At 41.4% G+C, this 19,714-nt stretch overlaps 1 protein-coding gene across 18 annotated transcripts in view; it reads left to right on the plus strand.

Moving 5' to 3' along the window:
• Nucleotides 1–19,714, plus strand: part of LOC131682870 (lysosomal-associated transmembrane protein 4B) — an 897,979-nt gene that overhangs the window by 498,560 nt on the left and 379,705 nt on the right. For 9 of the 18 annotated variants that reach the window (XR_009304217.1, XR_009304218.1, XR_009304220.1 and 6 more), the window contains exons 5-6: nucleotides 10,167–10,446; nucleotides 10,510–10,822. Coding sequence is in view for 15 of the 18 variants with exons in the window: in XM_058964650.1 (XP_058820633.1) it covers nucleotides 10,167–10,446; nucleotides 10,510–10,822 (593 nt within the window). In the remaining 3 variants the exon portion in view is untranslated. The remainder of the gene's footprint in view (nucleotides 1–10,166; nucleotides 10,447–10,509; nucleotides 10,823–19,714) is intronic. The other 9 variants (XM_058964649.1, XM_058964641.1, XM_058964651.1 and 6 more) reach the window with 1 other exon arrangement.

The following is a 19,714-nucleotide window of genomic DNA, read 5'->3' on the forward strand; positions in this document are numbered from 1 at the left end:
CCAGGGTGACCTCGGTCGCCAGATGGCAGCGTGAGTGGGACAACTCCTCGAAAGGTAGGTGTACCCACCGGCTGATACCTAGCATATCGAGCTGGGTGGGAAGACCCCATGGGGAAGTTCACTTCCACCTGACACAATTCCTGTCAGGCCATGGCTGTTTCCGTCAGTACCTCCACAGGTTCGGGCACGCGGAGGTCCCAGTCTGCCCGGACTGCCCAGGTGTAGATGAAACTGCCGAACACATACTGTTCGTATGTCATCGGTTCGACGTCGAAAGAAGAGCAATGCTTGACGTCTGTGGCTGGGACACAACCCCTGATACCCTTATTCAGCGGATGTGTCAATCGGTGGAGAAGTGGAACGCAGTCTCGGCTGCTACCATCCAGATTGCCAGTAGGCTACAGGTAATCTGGCGAACCGAGCAACAGACGACGGGCACGGCTAACTAGTGATTGGTTAGCTGGAGCGAAAAAGGCTAAGCGCAAAAAAGAGAGTGAATGGTCTGTTCATGCCGAGGCAGGTTGGCGCAGCGAATGGCAACCGCGTAAGGGGTAAACCCAGCCACCCCGAAGCAAGACAGAAGAGTGAGTGTATAGGCGTATAAGTGGACTGCCTCATGCCAAGACGGGAGGGTCGTAGCGTAGTATGTTGGAACTAAGCTATCGATGCCTCATGGCGTGGCAGAGGAGTGAAAGGGTGAGCATCTAAGTCAGTCTCACACTGCATGTTAAGGGTGAGCATAAAAGTCAGTCTCACAGGTTGGTAGAGGCTAGCATAAAAGTCAGCCTAGCAAGGAATAAAAAAGGTGAGCACACAAGTCAGCCTCGCATGGTATGTCAGAAGTGGGGCCTAAGAAAAATGTCCCACATGGGATGCCAGGGGGAGTGACAAAGGTACAATAGAGTGGCACGATTGAGAGTGAATCAGGTGATAGGGTGAGCACCCAAGTCAGCCTCACATGGTATGGGTAGGGCGAGCACAAAAGTAAGCCTAGCAAGGAATGAGTAAGGCGAGCACACAAGTCAGCCTCGCATGGAACGAAAAAGGTGAGCACAAAAGTCAGCCTCATGTGGGAGTGTTTGAGAGTGAATCAAAGTGCGATTGAGAGAGCACCCAAGTAAGCCTCATACAGGATGTATGAAAGCGTGAGTGAGAGTGAATGAGTACATTTAGTACAGCCATCCCCCCAGAAGTAATACCGAGAGGTAGTTCCTGGGAGGAATGATGGCGGAGCCCAATGGAGTTTAGTCGGTATTAATGGCTGGTCACCATTCGAGTTCGACACGCCCCCAGTGCACCCCGTGCGGTAGATTGGACCCTACCAATAGCACGTGTACTGGGCTAGGACATAAAGGTCTTCTCCATTGTAAAAAAAAAAATATCCGAGGCCAAGGATCCGAAGCGGCGCAAAGCCGCTGAGGATCCGTTGGACGAGGCATTGATTAACCCGTAGCAGGAATTGCAAGCGAACCTGTGATCCTCTCGTTTGCCCGGTTTACTTAAACGTAGGGGCTATAGCTAGTTAAAAGCCGTCTGAGCGGCAGCGAAGTCGGACAGTGCACTTAAAAGCGATGTGGCGTAGCCACATTAGTCAGTATTCGTGTATAAAGTGTCTGTTTTCGCTTCAGATATTTGGTATTTGCGACTCATGCCAGCCTGTGTCAGGGGTCTAATAACTCTCAGCGCGCAAATGTCATAGATACCCTGCCCTTTAAAGAGTTACCACAATGATTTCAAGTTAGCGAAGGTCAGTTACCTGACTAGTGGGATACGGAAGCTTAAGTTTTCTAACTATAATGTATGCATTGTTTGTAGTAGTTTGGAATTTCAAGCATATTACGCTTTATTATTAGTTCGAATAGCAAAAATTTCGCATGAATTCATTAAATTTAATTTTTCTGGTGCATAAGTAAATATTAATGGATCGTTTTACATCTTCTCTTCTTATCGATCGTTTTGTAAATATCCATGAACCATAATTTAACGTTCGATATATGAATTAATACATAGCATTTCTAATGTTCATTTTTGCATCTTCTATGGACCAAGAAAAAATATTTAGCAAACATTTTCATCAAATTTATGAAACTTTTTCTAACATTTTATTGCTCCATTTCGTAATACCGTGGAACACTTTTGTCGATATTATGGAACATATCGAGGTGTTTTAATGTACATTGTTGATATTCTATGGATCAATGTCAGTTAATTTATGGCGCAAAATGTATCGTTTTATGGAACATTTCCAATATTTTTATGGGGTATTGGTTGATTTTAATTGCTCTTTTATTACTATTTTAGTGCTCTTTTGCGACTATTTCATGGTTCAATTTTACATAATCTATGGATCAAATCACCATTTTTTATGGATCATTCACAATGTTTTATGGATTTTCAGTTTCGTTTTATGGAACATCAACAACTTTTTTATGGATCGTTTTTCAATTTTTTATGGATAATTTTTTTGTTGTAGCGGCGCAAACTTAGGGCTGCCAATATATCACGCTAAAATACAGACCGACCATGATATAATCGAAACATTACTACATATACAAAACAAAAATATATGCATAAAAAAAGAATCGTTAAGATATGAGGAAAATGAATTAAGAACAATCGAAAAAAAATAAGGAAATCGTTTGGGTAGTTTTTCGGCAATTGTGATCACGGTCAGTGATGGCATTTCACTCTAGTGATACACTGGCGCGCCAGTGCCATGCCTACACAGCGGATACAATGATAACACTCCACAGAAAAAACAGAACGCTCCTTCTTTCGGAGCTGTATTGACCTATTACAAGTGTGTGTTGGTGTTGGGGTTGTAGGGTGCGACAGAACCGTGCTCTTTTGCTCTTTAAATTCTCTGTGGCGCGCTCAGATAAATTCACCACCACGCGCGCCCCAGAGTGCACTGCGGTGTATACACTGGAGTGTGCGCTGGCGTGTGATCTTTGATTTGTTTTCGTCTGGAAAACGGCATTGCGGGTGCGATTGATTTGATTTGCACTGGTTTTTGTGTTGTTTAGTGTAGATATTGGTGGCTTATTTCAAGCTTATGATTTTCTACTCAAGATTTGATATAAGTTCTTGGTAAAACTTATGAGTTTATAGAGTACTAGATAATTCCCGCCGCGCGTTGGTGCGACTTTCAACGAAATAAGATTAAAACACAATTTGAGGCGAAGTTCCATCTGAAAGTATTCGAGGCAAACAAGGAAAACGTTTTACGTATCACTGTATCGGATGGTATAAACAAAGTTTTATAACCTAGTATTAGATTAATCGTATAACAGATATATGTAAGACGGGATTTGAACATGCACATTATGACCGGCCTATTTTTTGTTCGATTATGTTAATTTTACTTATTTTGATTGCGAATCTCGCGACGCCAACAAGTAAAGTAATCCATTACAAGTAAAGTACTGGTATTATACATGTTGTCGATAATTATCATACGTGATAATTGCAGGGTTAGTGCGACACTCCCATTGAAACTAAGAATCTTGCTTGGTCGAGAATTGAACTATTTTATTGCCTTTCTCATATAGAAAGGTTATGCAATTGCTCCCACAATCGACTTTCTAACCGAGGCTCGGAGGGTCAAGTCTCATATACCATTCGACTAAGTTCGCCGAGATCGCAAAATGTCTGTATGTTTGTGTGTATGTATGTATGTGTGTGTATGTGCGGATATATTTACAAAATGTCCACATCGGTTTCTCGGAGATGGCTGAACCGATTTTTACAAACTAGGATTCAAATGAAAGATATAATATTCTCATAGGCTGCTATTGAATTTCATTTTGATCCGACGTCTGATTCCGGAGTTACGAGTTGAAGAGTATGGTTACAATTTTTTTTTTCTATGCAGCGAAGACCCGTTTTATCAGCCCCCTTTGTTTATGTTAGGTTAACAAAATGGGGACAATGGCAAAACATATTTGTTTATTTCTTTTTAATAAACCGAAGCTCTAAAAATATTATTTAATCCTTAGACATAACCTCATAATACTGGTTGGTCGATAAAATTGGGTCAAAAATCTAATAAAAACGGGGTTTCAATGTAATTTGTCCACATTGGTTTCTCGGATTTTTCTAAACTGATTTTCAAAAACATGATTTTAAAAGAAATATACAACGTTTCCATCCGCTTCTATTGAATTTTGTGTGGATCCGAGTTTTGGTTCCTGAATTACAGGGTGATGAGTACGATCACGCAGCAAATCCCAATTTTAGCGACCGTAAACCGATCTGGAGGAGCCATAAGACCTGGCTCGCATCCCTTCACGAGCACACTCGTAGGGTTTGTAACAGATTTGAACCACTCGCCCATATCGCACACATAAGTTTTTTTTATAGTAAGGTTAAAAAAGCTTCAAAAGCTTGGCCTGTAGTGTATTGGCACTGTGTGGGACTCACGACTCTCGTTCGTGCCTAACCACTAAAAATATTCCTTACTTTTTACGCCCTTCTTCTCCACGGAACTACGTCATCGTATTACTTCGTGGGGGGGTTCGTTGCGCTTTCGTCGCACCTCTTTCTGCTGCTCTATCTCGGAGCCTCGCTTGGTTCATGGAGTGACACGACCTATGAGCTTTGATTTAACTCTCGGTGCCTCTCCTGCTTCTTGTCTGCATCCATTACGTCGCCGTTTATTTCTCGTCCCTGTGGTGAGCCGTTTAGGTGCTGATTCCCTGAGCCATTCAGCTCATGTTTCCGTGAGTCATTCAGCTCCCGGCCTCATCAGGATCCGCTTGGATAGTGCTCAACGGTGAACTCACCCTACTCCGACCTATGGTTCCCCGACGGAGGAATTTCCTCCGACACCGATGCCCGCTTTCTTGAGCCATTTAGCTCTACTAAAATCTTCCAGCTTTAACGCTTATCCTACTCCGATTGAGAGTTCCCCGACAACGGAATTTCTTTCGTTACCGGTGTTTGTTTCGTGAGCCAATTAGCTCCCCTTTTCGTCACGATTCTGTCGGGTAGTCCACGGCGCCGAATCAGCCCTATGGTGAATTTCCCGGCGGCAGACCGCTCCCGATACCGATGTACGTTTCTGTGAGCCATTAAGCTCCCCGCCTCGTCTACTCGGTCTAGTCCCCGGCGGTGGACCTAGCCTACTCAACGGCCAGCCAGCAGATGCTGAGGTCCATCCAGCGATTCCGGGTAGAGCGTAGCTTCCGGTTCACTGGCGCCCCAACGACCCACTTCTGGCTATTCGACGCGGTCTACTCGGTCTAATCCCCGATGGTGGATCTAGCCTACTCACGAGCTACCCGGTAGAGTGTCGAGGTCGGTCCGGCGATTCCGGTGGAGCCTGACGTCCGGTTCGCTGGCGCCCCGACGACCCGAGCCTACATCGCGTACTACTCAACTGGTCCCAGGCGGTGGACCCAGTCTACACCGTCGGTGAGTTTCCCGGCGGCGGCATTTCTCCCGAAACCCTATTTGTGGTTCCACTGTGGCGTTCTAACCAATGTCGTTACTTTGTTGGTCCCTTCGCCACTTCCTTTGCAGCTCGGAGAGTATACTCGTAACAACTCTGTTGACAGCGTCCCAGATATGCTCGTTGCGGCACATCTCTTCGACGATATTATCCACTGTTATATCAGGCATACCCCTTCGGACTTCTTCGAATCTGGGGCATTCGAAGACCACGTGTTCCGGTGTCTCTTGCACGTTCACACACTCCGGGTAAAGGGGTGACGAAGCGTGTCCAAACCGATGTAGGTATTTCCGGAAGCATCCATGCCCGGGCAAAAACTGCGTCAGATGGAAGTTCACCTCTCCATGCTTCCTATGTACCCAAGTAGACACATTTGGGATGAGTCGGTGGGTTCACCTTCCTTTCTCCGCGTAATCCCACTCTTGCTGCCACTTAGCCAACGAGTCCGCTCGAACCAGTCTCCTTGCATTACGTTCATTTCTCCGCTGGTAGCATTCTACGTCCTCAGCCAGAGTGATGCAGATGGGAATCATCCCGGCAATTACGCATACCGCCTCCGACGATATCGTTCTGTACGCACTTGCGACACGAACAGCCATTAGGCGAAAAGTGCTTGTCAACTTCGTCCGGTTCCGCTTTGAGTTCAGCGCAGTAGCCCAGGCCGGTACGCCATATCTCAGGATTGAGGATGAGACATTCGCCAGGAGACGTCTCGTGCTGCCTCTTACCCCTCCGTGATTCGGCATGATCCTTGCTAATGCGCTAGTTGTCCTCGCAGCCTTCTCACATACATAGTCGACATGGCATTTGTAATTCAACTGATCGTCAACCATCACACCCAGGTGCTTCAGCGCGCGCATCGATGGAATGGATTGTCCCCCGACGCTGATCTCGAGACGCCGGATTTGCTTACGATTTCTAACCAGCACTACCTCAGTCTTGTGGTGAGCCAGCTGCAACCTGACGTTAACCATCCAGGTTTCTACGATGCCTATTGCCTCTGCCGTCAGCATCTCCACCTCCTCAAGGGTCTCGTTCGTTATCGTCAGGACAACATCATCTGCAAAGCCGACGATCTCCACTCCCCTGGGCAGTTCCAGTGTTAACACTCCGTTGTACATAATATTCCAGAGCGTTGGGCCGAGTATGGAGCCCTGAGGTACTCCCGCCGTTACCCTAATCGACCTCTGCCCCGTGTTCGTTTCGTAGACCAGTACCCGGTTCTGAAAGTAACTTTTCAGAACCTTGCACAGATAGTCCGGAACCCGCATTCTATGCAGCGCTACGGCGATGGCTCCCCAGCTAGCACTGTTGAACGCGTTCTTCACGTCTATCGTTACCACGGCGCAGTAGCGATTACCCCTTCTCTTTTGCTTCAATGCTTTCTCCGCGTTTGCGATGGTGATGCGGATGGCGTCCACCGTCGATATTCCTTTCCGGAACCCGAACTGTCTCTGCGATAGTCCGTTCTCACTTTCAGCGTAGGTCGTCAGCCTGTTGAGGATGACTCTTTTCAGGAGTTTACCGAGAGTATCCAGCAGGCATATAGGCCGATACGATGCTGGATCTCCTGGTGGTTTCCCTGGTTTTGGCAATAACACCAGCTTCTGGATCTTCCATCTATCCGGGAAGTAGCCATCGTCCAGGCATTACTGTAGGACTACCCTGAACATGTCCGAAAACGCCAGGATCGCAGTCTTCAGTGCCACGTTGGGGATACCATCCGGTCCAGGAGCTTTCTTCGCTTTCAGCCCTTTTGCCACTATAAGGAGCTCGTCGTTGGAAACCCGATTGTCACCTGCATTTCCACCATCTGCATCAGCGTACGGTGTAGGCGGCCATGCGGTTGGGTCGTGCTTCGGGAAAAGGCCCTTCACGATAATTTTCAGCTTGTCGCCGCACATTTCGACTGGCGTCATTGGGCCCTTGATCCTGGCCATAACGACACGGTAAGCATTGCCCCAGGGGTTAGCGTCTACTTCTCTGCACAGCTCCTTGTAGCAGGTGGACTTGCTTAGCACTATCTCACGTTTAAAAGCGGCCCTAGCCGCCCGGAATGTTACCTTACACTCTTCTCTGACTGCCCCAGATCTTACTCTCTGAACGCGTCTTCTGGCTTTTAAGCAAGTAGCCCAATGGATGCTTAGCCTTTCGTTCCACCAGTACACCGGACGCCGGTAGTTCCTCGGCTCCATTTTCCTCGGCATTGTTATATCGCATGCCCTAGCTATTGTTTCCGACAGCTCATCGGCACTCGGAATTGGAGTGGCGCTGTCAGCACCAAGTGCTTCCACAAAAAGGTCCTTGTCGAATTCCTTTATTTTCCACTTCCGCTCGCCAGTCCTCACTCTCTGCGTCACCGTACGATTTCTCTGACCAATGGTGTAGTGGATGGCTTGGTGATCACTATGTGTGTACTGCTCACTAACTCGCCAATTCATGTCATCCATCAGCGACGCGCTGCAGAATGTTACGTCGATGATGGATTCCCGACCGTCTTTACGGAATGTGCTAGCGGAACCTTCATTGCACAGCTTTACGTCCAGCTTCGCCAGTGCTTCCAATAGGCTGTAACCTCGTGAGTTGGTCAGCCTGCTACCCCACTCCACGGCCCAAGCGTTGAAATCTCCCCCTATAACAACCGGCGTTCGCCCGACTAACTAGTCGGTTAATGCGTCCAGCATCCGGTTGTATTGCACTGGTGTCCACCGTGGAGGAGCATAACAGCTACACACGAATACGCCGTTTATCCTGGCGATCACGAAACCTTCGTGTGTGCTATCCACCACTTCTTGAACAGGGAAACCGCCCATCACTTGGATTGCCGCCATCCCTGCACTATCCACAATCCAGTTACCGTTATCTGGAGGGACACGATACGGCTCTGCAATAATTGCAACGTCGCACTTCATTTCTGTTGTTGACTGCCACAACAGTTGTTGTGCAATGTCACAATGATTGAGATTGAGCTGGGTAACCTCCATCATTATTGGCCGGCCTTCGCCTTTTTGTACTCTGGGCATAAGAAGCCTCCCGTCATGTGGTTTTTTTCGACCTCATTTGTGCAGAGTAAGCACTTCGGTTGCTTTGTGCAGTCTCTAGCAATGTGTCCCTTCTCCCCACATTTTCTGCACAGATCAGATCTGTCGGGGCCTCTACAGTTTCTTGCCTGATGGCCAAAACCCAGACATCTGAAACACCTCTCCATTTGTTTAGTGGCTCTAGGGACCAATCGCAACAAGCACACCGACCACCCGATTTTGATCTTACCGGTCGACATAAGCTTGTTGGCTGCGGTTGGCGATAAGCGTATCACTGCTATCTGTGTGCCACTGTGCGCCTTCCTCAATCTTATTGATATCTGCTCCCTCTCCAGGTTTCCTTGCTCTATTAGCGCGCTTCTCACTTCGTCTTCTGTTGTGATCTCGTCCAGATTCCTGCACTCGACCACTGCTTCCTGAACTAATGCTCTCACATTCGCTTCTCCTCCCACCGCTTCTGCCACAAGTTCCCGGTAGGCCGAGCTCTTGATCATTGGGTCTTTCTTCAGCTCGAACAGCATTTCGCCTTTCTGAGTACGCCTGGTTCTTATAACGTTCTCCCCCAGCTCCGGGGGGTTCGTTAAGCCCCTGAACTTCTGTCATCCTGTCCCTGCTGCCCCTATCGTACACATATGTGTGCGTATGTGTGTGTATGTATGTGACCAATAAACGGTTACTTGGACTCGGAGATGGCTGAACCGATTTTGTCAAACATAGTTTTACATGAAAAGTACAACATTCCCATAGGCTGCTATTGAATTTCATTTCATTCCGATTTTCGGTTCCGGAGTTATGGGTTGAAGAGTGCGGCCACAGAGTAAATTCACATTTTTGCCTTTCTCATATAGAAAGGTTATGAAATCATTCTGAACTTCGTCAACCAAATTTTTTTTTGGACTAATATATGTTATGGGTATGCGGTGAGGGGTTAATATTAAACCTAACCACTGTTGGTCCTGAGACTGTTTTGCCGATTTCAACAAGTTGGATAAAGGAAAAGATCCTGTCTTGGGCGTCAACCGAGTCCTGCAATTATTGGCGCAATCAACAAACTTGTCGTCAAACAAATGTTTTTTTTTTGGAAATACTGAGCCCAGTGATTTCTAAAACCTTTCACACTTTTCGAAACATCACTGTTGCATGCTGATCAGGGCTTAACTGGCCACTGCAAGCTCACTTATCAGGATACTTTTGAGTGCGTAAAATCATTTTCATGTGAACAAAGAACCTAACTACGGAAGCTCATCTGATATGCATCTACCCAGCAATAATGCAATTGCGATTTCAAGTTTTCGGTCATCCTCATATCGACGAAACTGCTGTGTTCGGTTTTCCTTCTTCTTTACTTTCGATCGGGAAAATACGAAAGGCAGAAATCCTGGACTACATGGGGAGAATGTACCATTTGATCCAATATATTCTGATTCATGATTGAAAATTATCGAAATTATAATGCATACTAATATGTACTTCAATGATAGTGATACCTAAAATGCATCCGAGGCAGTGCACTGCAATGTACGAGACTCTCATAGTCCAATTGCAGTTAACACCGTCGTCGTAGTGTGAAGAAGAGCGTGCTTTCTGTCCACGAAATTTTAGTAACAGTAATTTTACATTTCCAATTCCAAACGTGCAGACAAATAACACTAATAATGAATCTTTTTTTTCAGACTTACCGCTGCAGGGCACTTGTGCTACATAAAATCAATGCATCTTTGGATAACTGAAAGTCAAAATCGACTTCCATGGCGAGAAGAGTTGATTAAATTAAACCCAAAAATATTGTCGGTGCTTGTACTGATTGGGTTCATATTTTTTATTCTTCTCAAAGCATACGCGATTGGAATTGTTTGGCGTTGCTACAAATGCTTAACCTTGCAACAGCGCAATATACGGTCTTTGTTACCATACATTATTCCAGATACACCTGATATTCCAAATCTTCATCAGGTATTTAAAAAAAAAGGTTATATCATGACATATTCAATTTACACAACATATTTGTATTTATAGGAACGTGACAATAATTCACTTTTGCCAGGGTACGAAGAAGCTATCGCGACCGGGATAAAGCAAGCACCTCCACCATCTTATGTGGTTGCTATGGCGATGAACAACAAAATCACTGCTCAATCTAATTCAGTCGAGCCGTTAGCATCACGCGAAAACAGTAGCAACGATAACAACTGCTTGTATCCTCCTTCATACAACTCGATCGACAACTCTTCCGAATCAAACGCTGCAGTATTCAACAAAAATGTTTCAGTTATAACCATGGAATCAACCTCAATAGATCGTGTAAATGGTGTGCCAGGAACTGATGCAAGTAGTGTATTGTTTGTTTATTCCACATCTTTAATCCAAGCGTATAATACCACAATACCACAATCGTCGCTATGATTACCATACATTATTCATATCATAAGTTCGGTAATTTTTTATATAAAGCGAAGGGAAAAATACATGTATTTCCCATTTGAACTATATATATATATATATATATATATATATATATATATATATATATATATATATATATATATATATATATATATATATATATATATATATATATATATATATATATATATATATATATATATATATATATATATATATATATATATATATATATATATATATATATATATATATATATATATATATATATATATATATATATATATATACAGCAATTCCATGAAAAAAAAGTTCTACGATCTCTCAGAACTCTAGAATCGTTCCTTATCGAAAAATATTAGATACATATTTTTTTATTTCGTCATTAGGGTGTTCCACGTTAGACGGGTTCAAAAAATCGTGATTTTTCAAAAGCTGATTTTTAAAAAAAATCATAACTATTGAACCACTGAACCGATTTTCATGGGATATAGGTCAAATGAAAGGCATTTAAGTGCAGTTTCAAGAAAAAAATTAAAGGGTTGTGTACAGGACAGTCGTGACATTAAAAATGTAGCTTTTTTCAAGAGCGCGCAAATGAATTTTATCTATTATGTTCTTGCTCACTCGCCTGTTTTGATATGTTACAATTTGCTATATACCTTCCCCATTAAAACATAATTTATTGAAGGTAATTTAACGGTAATCTATTATTACAATTAATCAAGTATCTCACTAGGTGATTGGCATTATTTGGCTGTTCCATTTAAGAAAAATAGGCTGGTCTGTCCAGAAAATATATTCTAAAGAAAAGTTCCATATTGAGAACTGTGATGAGGAAGCCCACGCCCGCCAACGGAAATATACAGATTCTCCATGAAATATGAAATTTCATTTTTCATTTAAATTTTCAATAATTTACTAATGAACTTAAGTAAACAAACTTAAGGTTAAGTATTTCTTGATCGATTAGTGGTGGCAAAAATGAAATTATTTGATAAATTACATTGTTATACAACGTTCACACTACCAGTTAAAACGGGTTTTATGCTACCTTGGTGACATTTTTCTTGTTGCTAATTATTAATTATTACGTGTTATAACTCTGTAGTGTAAACATTGTATTATTAAACCAATTCTGCAGCGTTTTATGTTATATAGGTGTTTTATGTGATAATAGGACTGACATAATTATATCTTCAGTACATCGGTTTGTTTCATAATTTAAAACAGATTTATTTTAAAATTTAAATTAGTATACTCAACCGTTCTATTTGTTGTATACTTTAAAACGCGATTAGAACTGAATTTTAAATACATAGGGCAGGACAGATACTCTGACTGGATAAACTGGGAAAACAATTTTAAGTCTAGTAACGCTTAAGACATGGCTTGAATTTTAATCGAAAAAGAACACCCGCTTAAACTGCTGCTGGGACAGTAAGTTCTGCTTTAAAATTTTCCGTTGTGTGCAGTACGAAACAAAAGTGTTTGAAATTACAAAACAAAAAGTTCTGCTGGGAATGTGATTGTGTCCGATGCAGTTACACTCAGGTTTTTTACGCAGGGGATACAGGCCGCATAAATGAAAACCGCGTAAATTTCATAATTCGCATAAAAAAACCGCGCAAAAAAACCGCGTAAGAAATCTTGAGTGTACTCTCCTATATAAAATACTACGCTGCTGAACAGTGCAATAACTACAGAAGCACGTTGTCAGATGCCTTACTGATAAACAACATATAACCGAAATATATATATATATATATATATATATATATATATATATATATATATATATATATATATATATATATATATATATATATATATATATATATATATATATATATATATATATATATATATATATATATATATATATATATATATATATATATATATATATATATATATAAAAATCAATGTATGTTTGTATGTATGTCCGCTAACTAATTCTAAACTACAAGTCCGATCTTGATGAAATTTGGCATACGTATTCTTTCTCCCAAGAAGATGTTCATGGAATGTTTTTTTTTTGGGGGGGTGCACTTAGCTTTAGGGGCGATACAGAGAGTGTTAGTATATTCATTCACTTTTAATATATTTACTACACAATTGAACAGTATTTCTTCAAATATCATAGCAGAATACTAAAAATTGAGCCAATGACAGAAAATCTCTGGAGGCATCTCGTTTAAAACTTGCTTTGTTGTGTAAATCATAAATCAAGATATATTGGACCAATCGTTTTCAAGGTTTGTACAGTTCTCCTACATATCCCCAGGTATTGATCGAAGCTTTTATTTTTTTTTCTTAATATTTGAATTTTTTATAGCATTCTGCAGCTAAAAATGCAATTTTCGCTAAAAAAAAAATCATGAAACTTATTTTTGTGAACAAAGTTATGATCTTTAATGATGTTATGATATGAAGGAGAACTGTGCAAAATTTCAAACAATTTGGTTCAGTAGATTTAAAGTTATTCTGTACATCGCATTTATTCGTGGTGTCTCCTGAAGATTTTCAATATTTTGCGGTGAACATTAAGGAAAATATTGCTTAAATGTTGCATTATTGTCTGAATAGACTAACACTCTCGGTATCGCCAATTTTTTTAAGCACGATATTTTTTCAACAATAATCCTACCCCCTTAAGCAAGAACTGATTTCATCAGTAGGTGTCGACTAACGGATAAAATTTGACGAAGATCGCGGACCACGCTACCAAATATTCGATTAGTTCCTTTTATGGGTCATCGTGAATTCGTCCTATATAACAGTGTTGCATTCTTTCAGCATTTTGCTTACATCCGAATTTTGATTGATATTGTAAGTAACGTTTTCCGCAAGCGCAAGATTTAGTGGCTGTTTTAGGGCAGAGCTGTTCGTCCATAATCCAGCAATGTTGATTTAACTTCAGATGAAGCGATCGCAGGTGCAATTTTCAATTTAATTTTCGACTAATTAGTGCAATTCATCAGTATTATATTGTCATTCGCGTAATAGATCTCTATCAAATAAATTCTTGCCATTTCATTTATGTGCTGGTAAACATACATGCAACAAAATTTTAGATTTTTGAAGTAATTGATAGATATTGCATCAGAAACCCTCCCTCTCCTTCAGATTCCGAAACCAACAATCATGTCCACCGTTTTGGTGCCAAATCATATATAATATATATAGCTAAAAAAGTTCTTCAGTACAACCCCCCCCCCCGCTCTCCCTTTCCTCGGATTAGGTACTTCTCACCCTTCCCATCGTTCACAAAAACCACCCCATGACCATCTCCTTAGTGGAAGGAATACTTATGTCAAAATTGAATTCATCGCTAATAATCACATTGAATGAATAGATAAGGATTACTTCAGAACCCCCCCCCCCCTTTCTTGGTCCACTCCCATCATCCATCGGCTCAGTGGGAGAAATACATATGTCAAATACTAATAACTATGGAGATATAAATAATTCTTTGCCTTAAAAATAACCCCCCCCCCCAAAAGCTAAGTGTACCTCCCCCCCAAAAAAAACATTCCATGAACATCTTCTTGGGAGAAAGAATACGTATGCCAAATTTCATCAAGATCGGACTTGTAGTTTAGAATTAGTTAGCGGACATACATACAAACATACATTGATTTTTATATATATATAAGTTAAGCGCAAATCCGCCCTAACGACCATAAATGACAACTCAACCAAAAGCATCGTAGCAACACCCGAAATAGCTGAGCCAGCGTCGCGTACGTGGAACACGCGCGAACGACCAAACATCAGACCATCATGGGAGCCACCGTTACCAGGTGCAAGATCAGCAGTTCTAGGAATCAAGCTAGGGACTCAGGTGTTCGATAAACATTGAATAAATCAGTCTTTAGTGTGCTGTCGAGTAGGTTACTTCGGTTTTACTTTTTAAAAAGAAACTTTCCAAAGCAGAGGCTTTCACTGGCGCAGTCGGGAGCGGATTTTTCAGTATTATCTCCCGGATAGATCCTTCCGCGAACGTATATCGCGCGAATTGTGTTGTGTTCTGAAAGATCCCGCTGAACCTATACACTTTGCGAACGGACATCGCAAAAAAAAGCACTGTAAGTAGTTTTAATCTTTCTTAATCTAACACTAAAGAGAACGGCTAAGTGAAACAAAAAAGCCCTATCTTTAGATAAACAAATAATACAAATACTAATTCAGAGACCCGAGCCCCGACCCACGGTAAGCGGAGGTCTGAATATCACAAAACTAAAATAAGGAAACTAACCCTAAACAAAAAAAAAACAATAAATAATTTGCGATAAAGTGTATAAGTTTTTATAAGTTTTTATAAATAAATTCAACAATGGAACCTCATCTCCAGGCACGCATAGCTGAATTACAGCAGCTGCTCGCCGAAAAGGAGGAGCACATCGAGCAAATGCAGCTCGAATCCATTGGTGCAGCAGAAGCAGTGCAGGCTGCACAAGCCGCTGCTAATGCCGCGTGGTTGCAATTACAAACAACTAATATTGCGGACCAAACTCCACGGGTGGAAGACATTTTAAAATCACTTCAAACACCCCAAATAATCAAAGAGTTGCCGTCTTTCGATGGCAACCCAATAAAGCTGCATAGCTTTATTAAAAGCATTGATAACCTCATGCCACTTATAGAAAGTGCAAGAGGTACAACTGTATTTAATGTCTGGTTACAGGCAATTAGAGCAAAGGTGACTGGCGAAGCTGATAATGCACTGGAGCTCTACGGGACCATTCTAGAATGGGAAGAAATAAAGACCAATTTAATCACCCATTATAGTGACAGACGTGACGAAGTCTGCCTCACTAGAGATCTGTTCAAACTAGAACAGACCACAAGTATCGAAGATTTCTATGGAAAAGTGTCCCATATAATATCTCTGCTTGTTAATCTATTAAATTTAAACCACGACAGCGAACAAATTAAACATGCTAAGAAAAAATTGTATGCTGAAATGGGCTTAAATAATTAGAAATGGGCTTAAAGATAATTAGAGCGCAAACTCCAACTACTATCAGAGAAGCCTTGAGAACAAGGAAAACAACTACAATCACGGGAGAAACTGCCCAAAAACACCAGTTTTTCCACCTGCTCTCCCTCCGAGACCATCTGCTAATCTGCAGAGAATTCCTATGCGACCTCCTCCAGGCTTCCTACAATCTCGACCACCTCCAACCTTCCAATTTCGACCCCCTCAGATATTTTCACAGTATCACCCCCCTCAAAACGCCCAACAATACAGGCCACCTCCACCTATTCAACAATTCCGACCTCCTCCACCTTTCCGACAAGGTCAACCCCCACAATTTCGACAACCTCAGTACAATCAGCAATTTCCCAAACCAGTCCCTATGGAAGTCGATCCTTCCATCAGGAGCCGACAAATTAATTATATGAACCGCTAACACCCGACAAGAGCTAATCATGGTCCACATTATCAACTACAAGTCGACAACGAACCCTATGAGTATTTCTATGACGAATTTAATATTCCTGACCCCCAGGCACAATATGAAATGCCGAACTCATATCAGCAACCTGAGAATTCACTACCCGCAGACGAATATGCAGGGCAAACTTCTCAAACACAAAACGACAACACTAATAATAACGAAGAGGGAGACGATTTAAATTTTCTGATGGCTCAAGGTCACCATCCGATGACCTAGAGAATTTCATTCCTTACATTACGATACAAACATCAAAAGGTTTACTAAAATTTCTCATTGACACCGGCGCTAATAAAAATTATATTAGCCCGCGACACGTCAACCTCGAAAGGTGTCGTTTCACAGAACCCATCAAAGTCCGTAATATTAGTGGTTCACACTGTTTAAATCAATACGTCGAATTTAGTCCGTTACCACAAAACGAAAAATTAAGATTTTACGTCTTCGAATTTCACGACTTTTTCGATGGATTGATTGGTTACCAATCCTTACAAAAGTTAAAGGCTGATATTCTGACCACCTCTAATGAACTTAAATTGCCAAACAATACAATCAAAATGCATCGCAAATATCCGAACACAACCCAGGTAACGCTCAATGCTCACGAGAGCAAAACAATTAACCTTCCCGTGAGTTCCACAGAAGGAGATTTTCTTCTAGAAGATGATTTAAAAATTAATCCCAACATAGTTATCGGATCCGGCATATACCAAGCAAATGACAACAGAGCATTCTTCCGAATTTCAAATCTTTCAGATACTCCTACAAAATTCTTGATTACGGATCCTCTAAACATTGAAATTAATAATTTCGAAACAAGTACACCCAACCTTAATCAACCCGATATAAAACAATCGCTTTTAAAACAGCTGCGGACCACACATCTGAATAAAGAAGAAGAATCCAAACTTCTGCAGCTCATATCGAAATATGAAGACGTATTTTTTATTGAAGGTGAAAAACTTACATTCACTAGCGCTATTAAGCACAAAATTAATACGAAAGATGACCTACCAGTACATGCTAAATCATACCGTTACCCTTTCTGTCATAGAGAAGAGGTACAACGCCAAATTATGAAAATGCTTGACCAAGGCATCATTCGGCATTCGAATAGTCCATGGACATCACCAGTCTGGATCGTCGAAAAAAAATTAGACGCTTCTGGAAAGAAAAAGTGGCGACTTGTAATAGACTACAGAAAACTTAATGAAAAAACGGTCGACGACCGTTACCCCATACCCAATATTACAGACATCCTCGACAAATTAGGTCGTTGTATGTATTTTACAACCTTAGACCTCGCCTCTGGTTTCCACCAAGTCGAAGTTGAAAAAGTAGACATTCCAAAAACTGCATTTAGTGTAGAAAATGGACACTATGAGTTTTTGCGAATGCCTTTTAGGTTGAAAAATGCATCTTCAACGTTTCAGCGCGTGATGGACAACGTGCTGAGGGAACACATCGGAGTCATATGTTTAGTGTACATGGATGACATCATTGTCTTTTCTACCAGTCTAACTGAGCATCTTGACAATTTGTCAAAAATCTTCGCGACATTGAAAAAACACAATCTGAAGGTACAATTGGACAAGAGCGAATTCCTACAAAAGGAGGTTGCCTTCCTGGGCCATATTGTGACTTCGGAAGGTGTCAAACCCAATCCTGACAAAATTAAAATTATAAAAGAATGGCCATTGCCGTCAAATGAAAAAGAACTGCGTGGTTTTCTAGGTATTTTAGGATACTACCGCAAATTCATTAAAGACTTCGCTAAAATAGCCAAGCCACTGACTAATGCCCTTAGAAAAGGTGAAGGCATTTCTCACTCGAGAGACTTCGTTGAAGCATTCGAAAAATGTAAAAATATTCTATCAGGGAGCAATATTCTGCAATATCCTGACTTTTCCAAACAATTCATACTTACCACAGATGCCTCCAACTTTGCAATCGGCGCTGTGTTATCTCAAGGAATTATAGGAAGTGATAAGCCGATAGCCTTCGCTTCCAGAACTTTGAATAAATCAGAGGAAAAATATTCAGCTATAAAGAAAGAACTATTGGCTGTTGTATGGGCTTGCAAATATTTTCGCCCTTACTTATATGGCCGGAAGTTTATTCTTTATACTGATCATAAACCTCTCACATATGGGCTTAATCTGAAAGACACTAATAATAGGCTTGTCCATTGGCGTCTTTCACTTAGCGAATTTGATTACGAAATACGTTACCGTCCTGGTAAACAAAACATAGTCGCAGACAGTTTATCAAGGATTCGAAACGAAATTAATATAAATGAGGAGGAAATCTCATCCGATAATGCCACGGTGCATTCTGCGGATACAGACGACTCCGAATTTATCCCGTGTACTGAGCTCCCGGTGAACACCTTTAGTAACCAAATAATTTTGAAAGTCGGGCCTGACGAGCCAGACAATTACGAACAAATATTCCCCAGAGTATATCGAAGAACGATAACAAAATCTGTCTTCGGCGTACCAGTTATGATCCGTATATTCAAAGATTACATGGACCTTAGACGGACTAATTGTATCTACTGTCCGGAAAGTATTATGAACATCATACAGATCACCTACAAAAACTACTTTAGCAGGGCCAAACCGTTTAAAGTTGTCATTTCACAAAAACTTTTGATAGATTTACAAACACCAGAAGAACAGAACCTCGTGATAGAACAAACGCACGAATGTGCCCACAGAGGAATCTGGGAAAATAATCAGCAAATAATAAAGAGGTATTATTTTCCGAAGATGAAAATAAAAATCAGAGAGTTCATAAAACTTTGCGACATATGTAACAAAAATAAATACGACCGACATCCCTACAAAATTATATTAGGATCAACACCAAATCCGAGCAGACCGCTTGACATAGTTCACGTCGACATCTTCGTAGCAGAAAAGGAACACTTTCTGTCATTCTTAGACAAATTTTCCAGATACGGTACTCTAGTACACATCAAATCCCGAAACATTTTAGATATAAGAAAAGGGTTAACTAAATTTTTCAAAATCTACGGGACACCACGCTTAATCGTATGCGATAACGAGCCAGCCCTTAAGTCTATAGAAGTTCGTGGCCTCTTGCAGGACTTAAATATCGAAATATTTTTCACACCACCTAACCACAGCGAAAGTAACGGTACGATTGAACGATTTCATTCAACCATAGCAGAAATATTTCGCTGTAACAAACCAAATTACGAAGATCTAAACATTAAAGAAATATTTAACATTGCGTGTACATTGTATAACAATACAATTCACTCTGCAATAAAACTCAAACCTAGGGAAGTTTTCTACGGGTTGAAAGATCAACAAGAAAGACCCCTC

The sequence above is a fragment of the Topomyia yanbarensis genome, chromosome 2, assembly GCF_030247195.1.
Source record: "Topomyia yanbarensis strain Yona2022 chromosome 2, ASM3024719v1, whole genome shotgun sequence".
Lineage (NCBI taxonomy): Eukaryota > Metazoa > Arthropoda > Insecta > Diptera > Culicidae > Topomyia > Topomyia yanbarensis.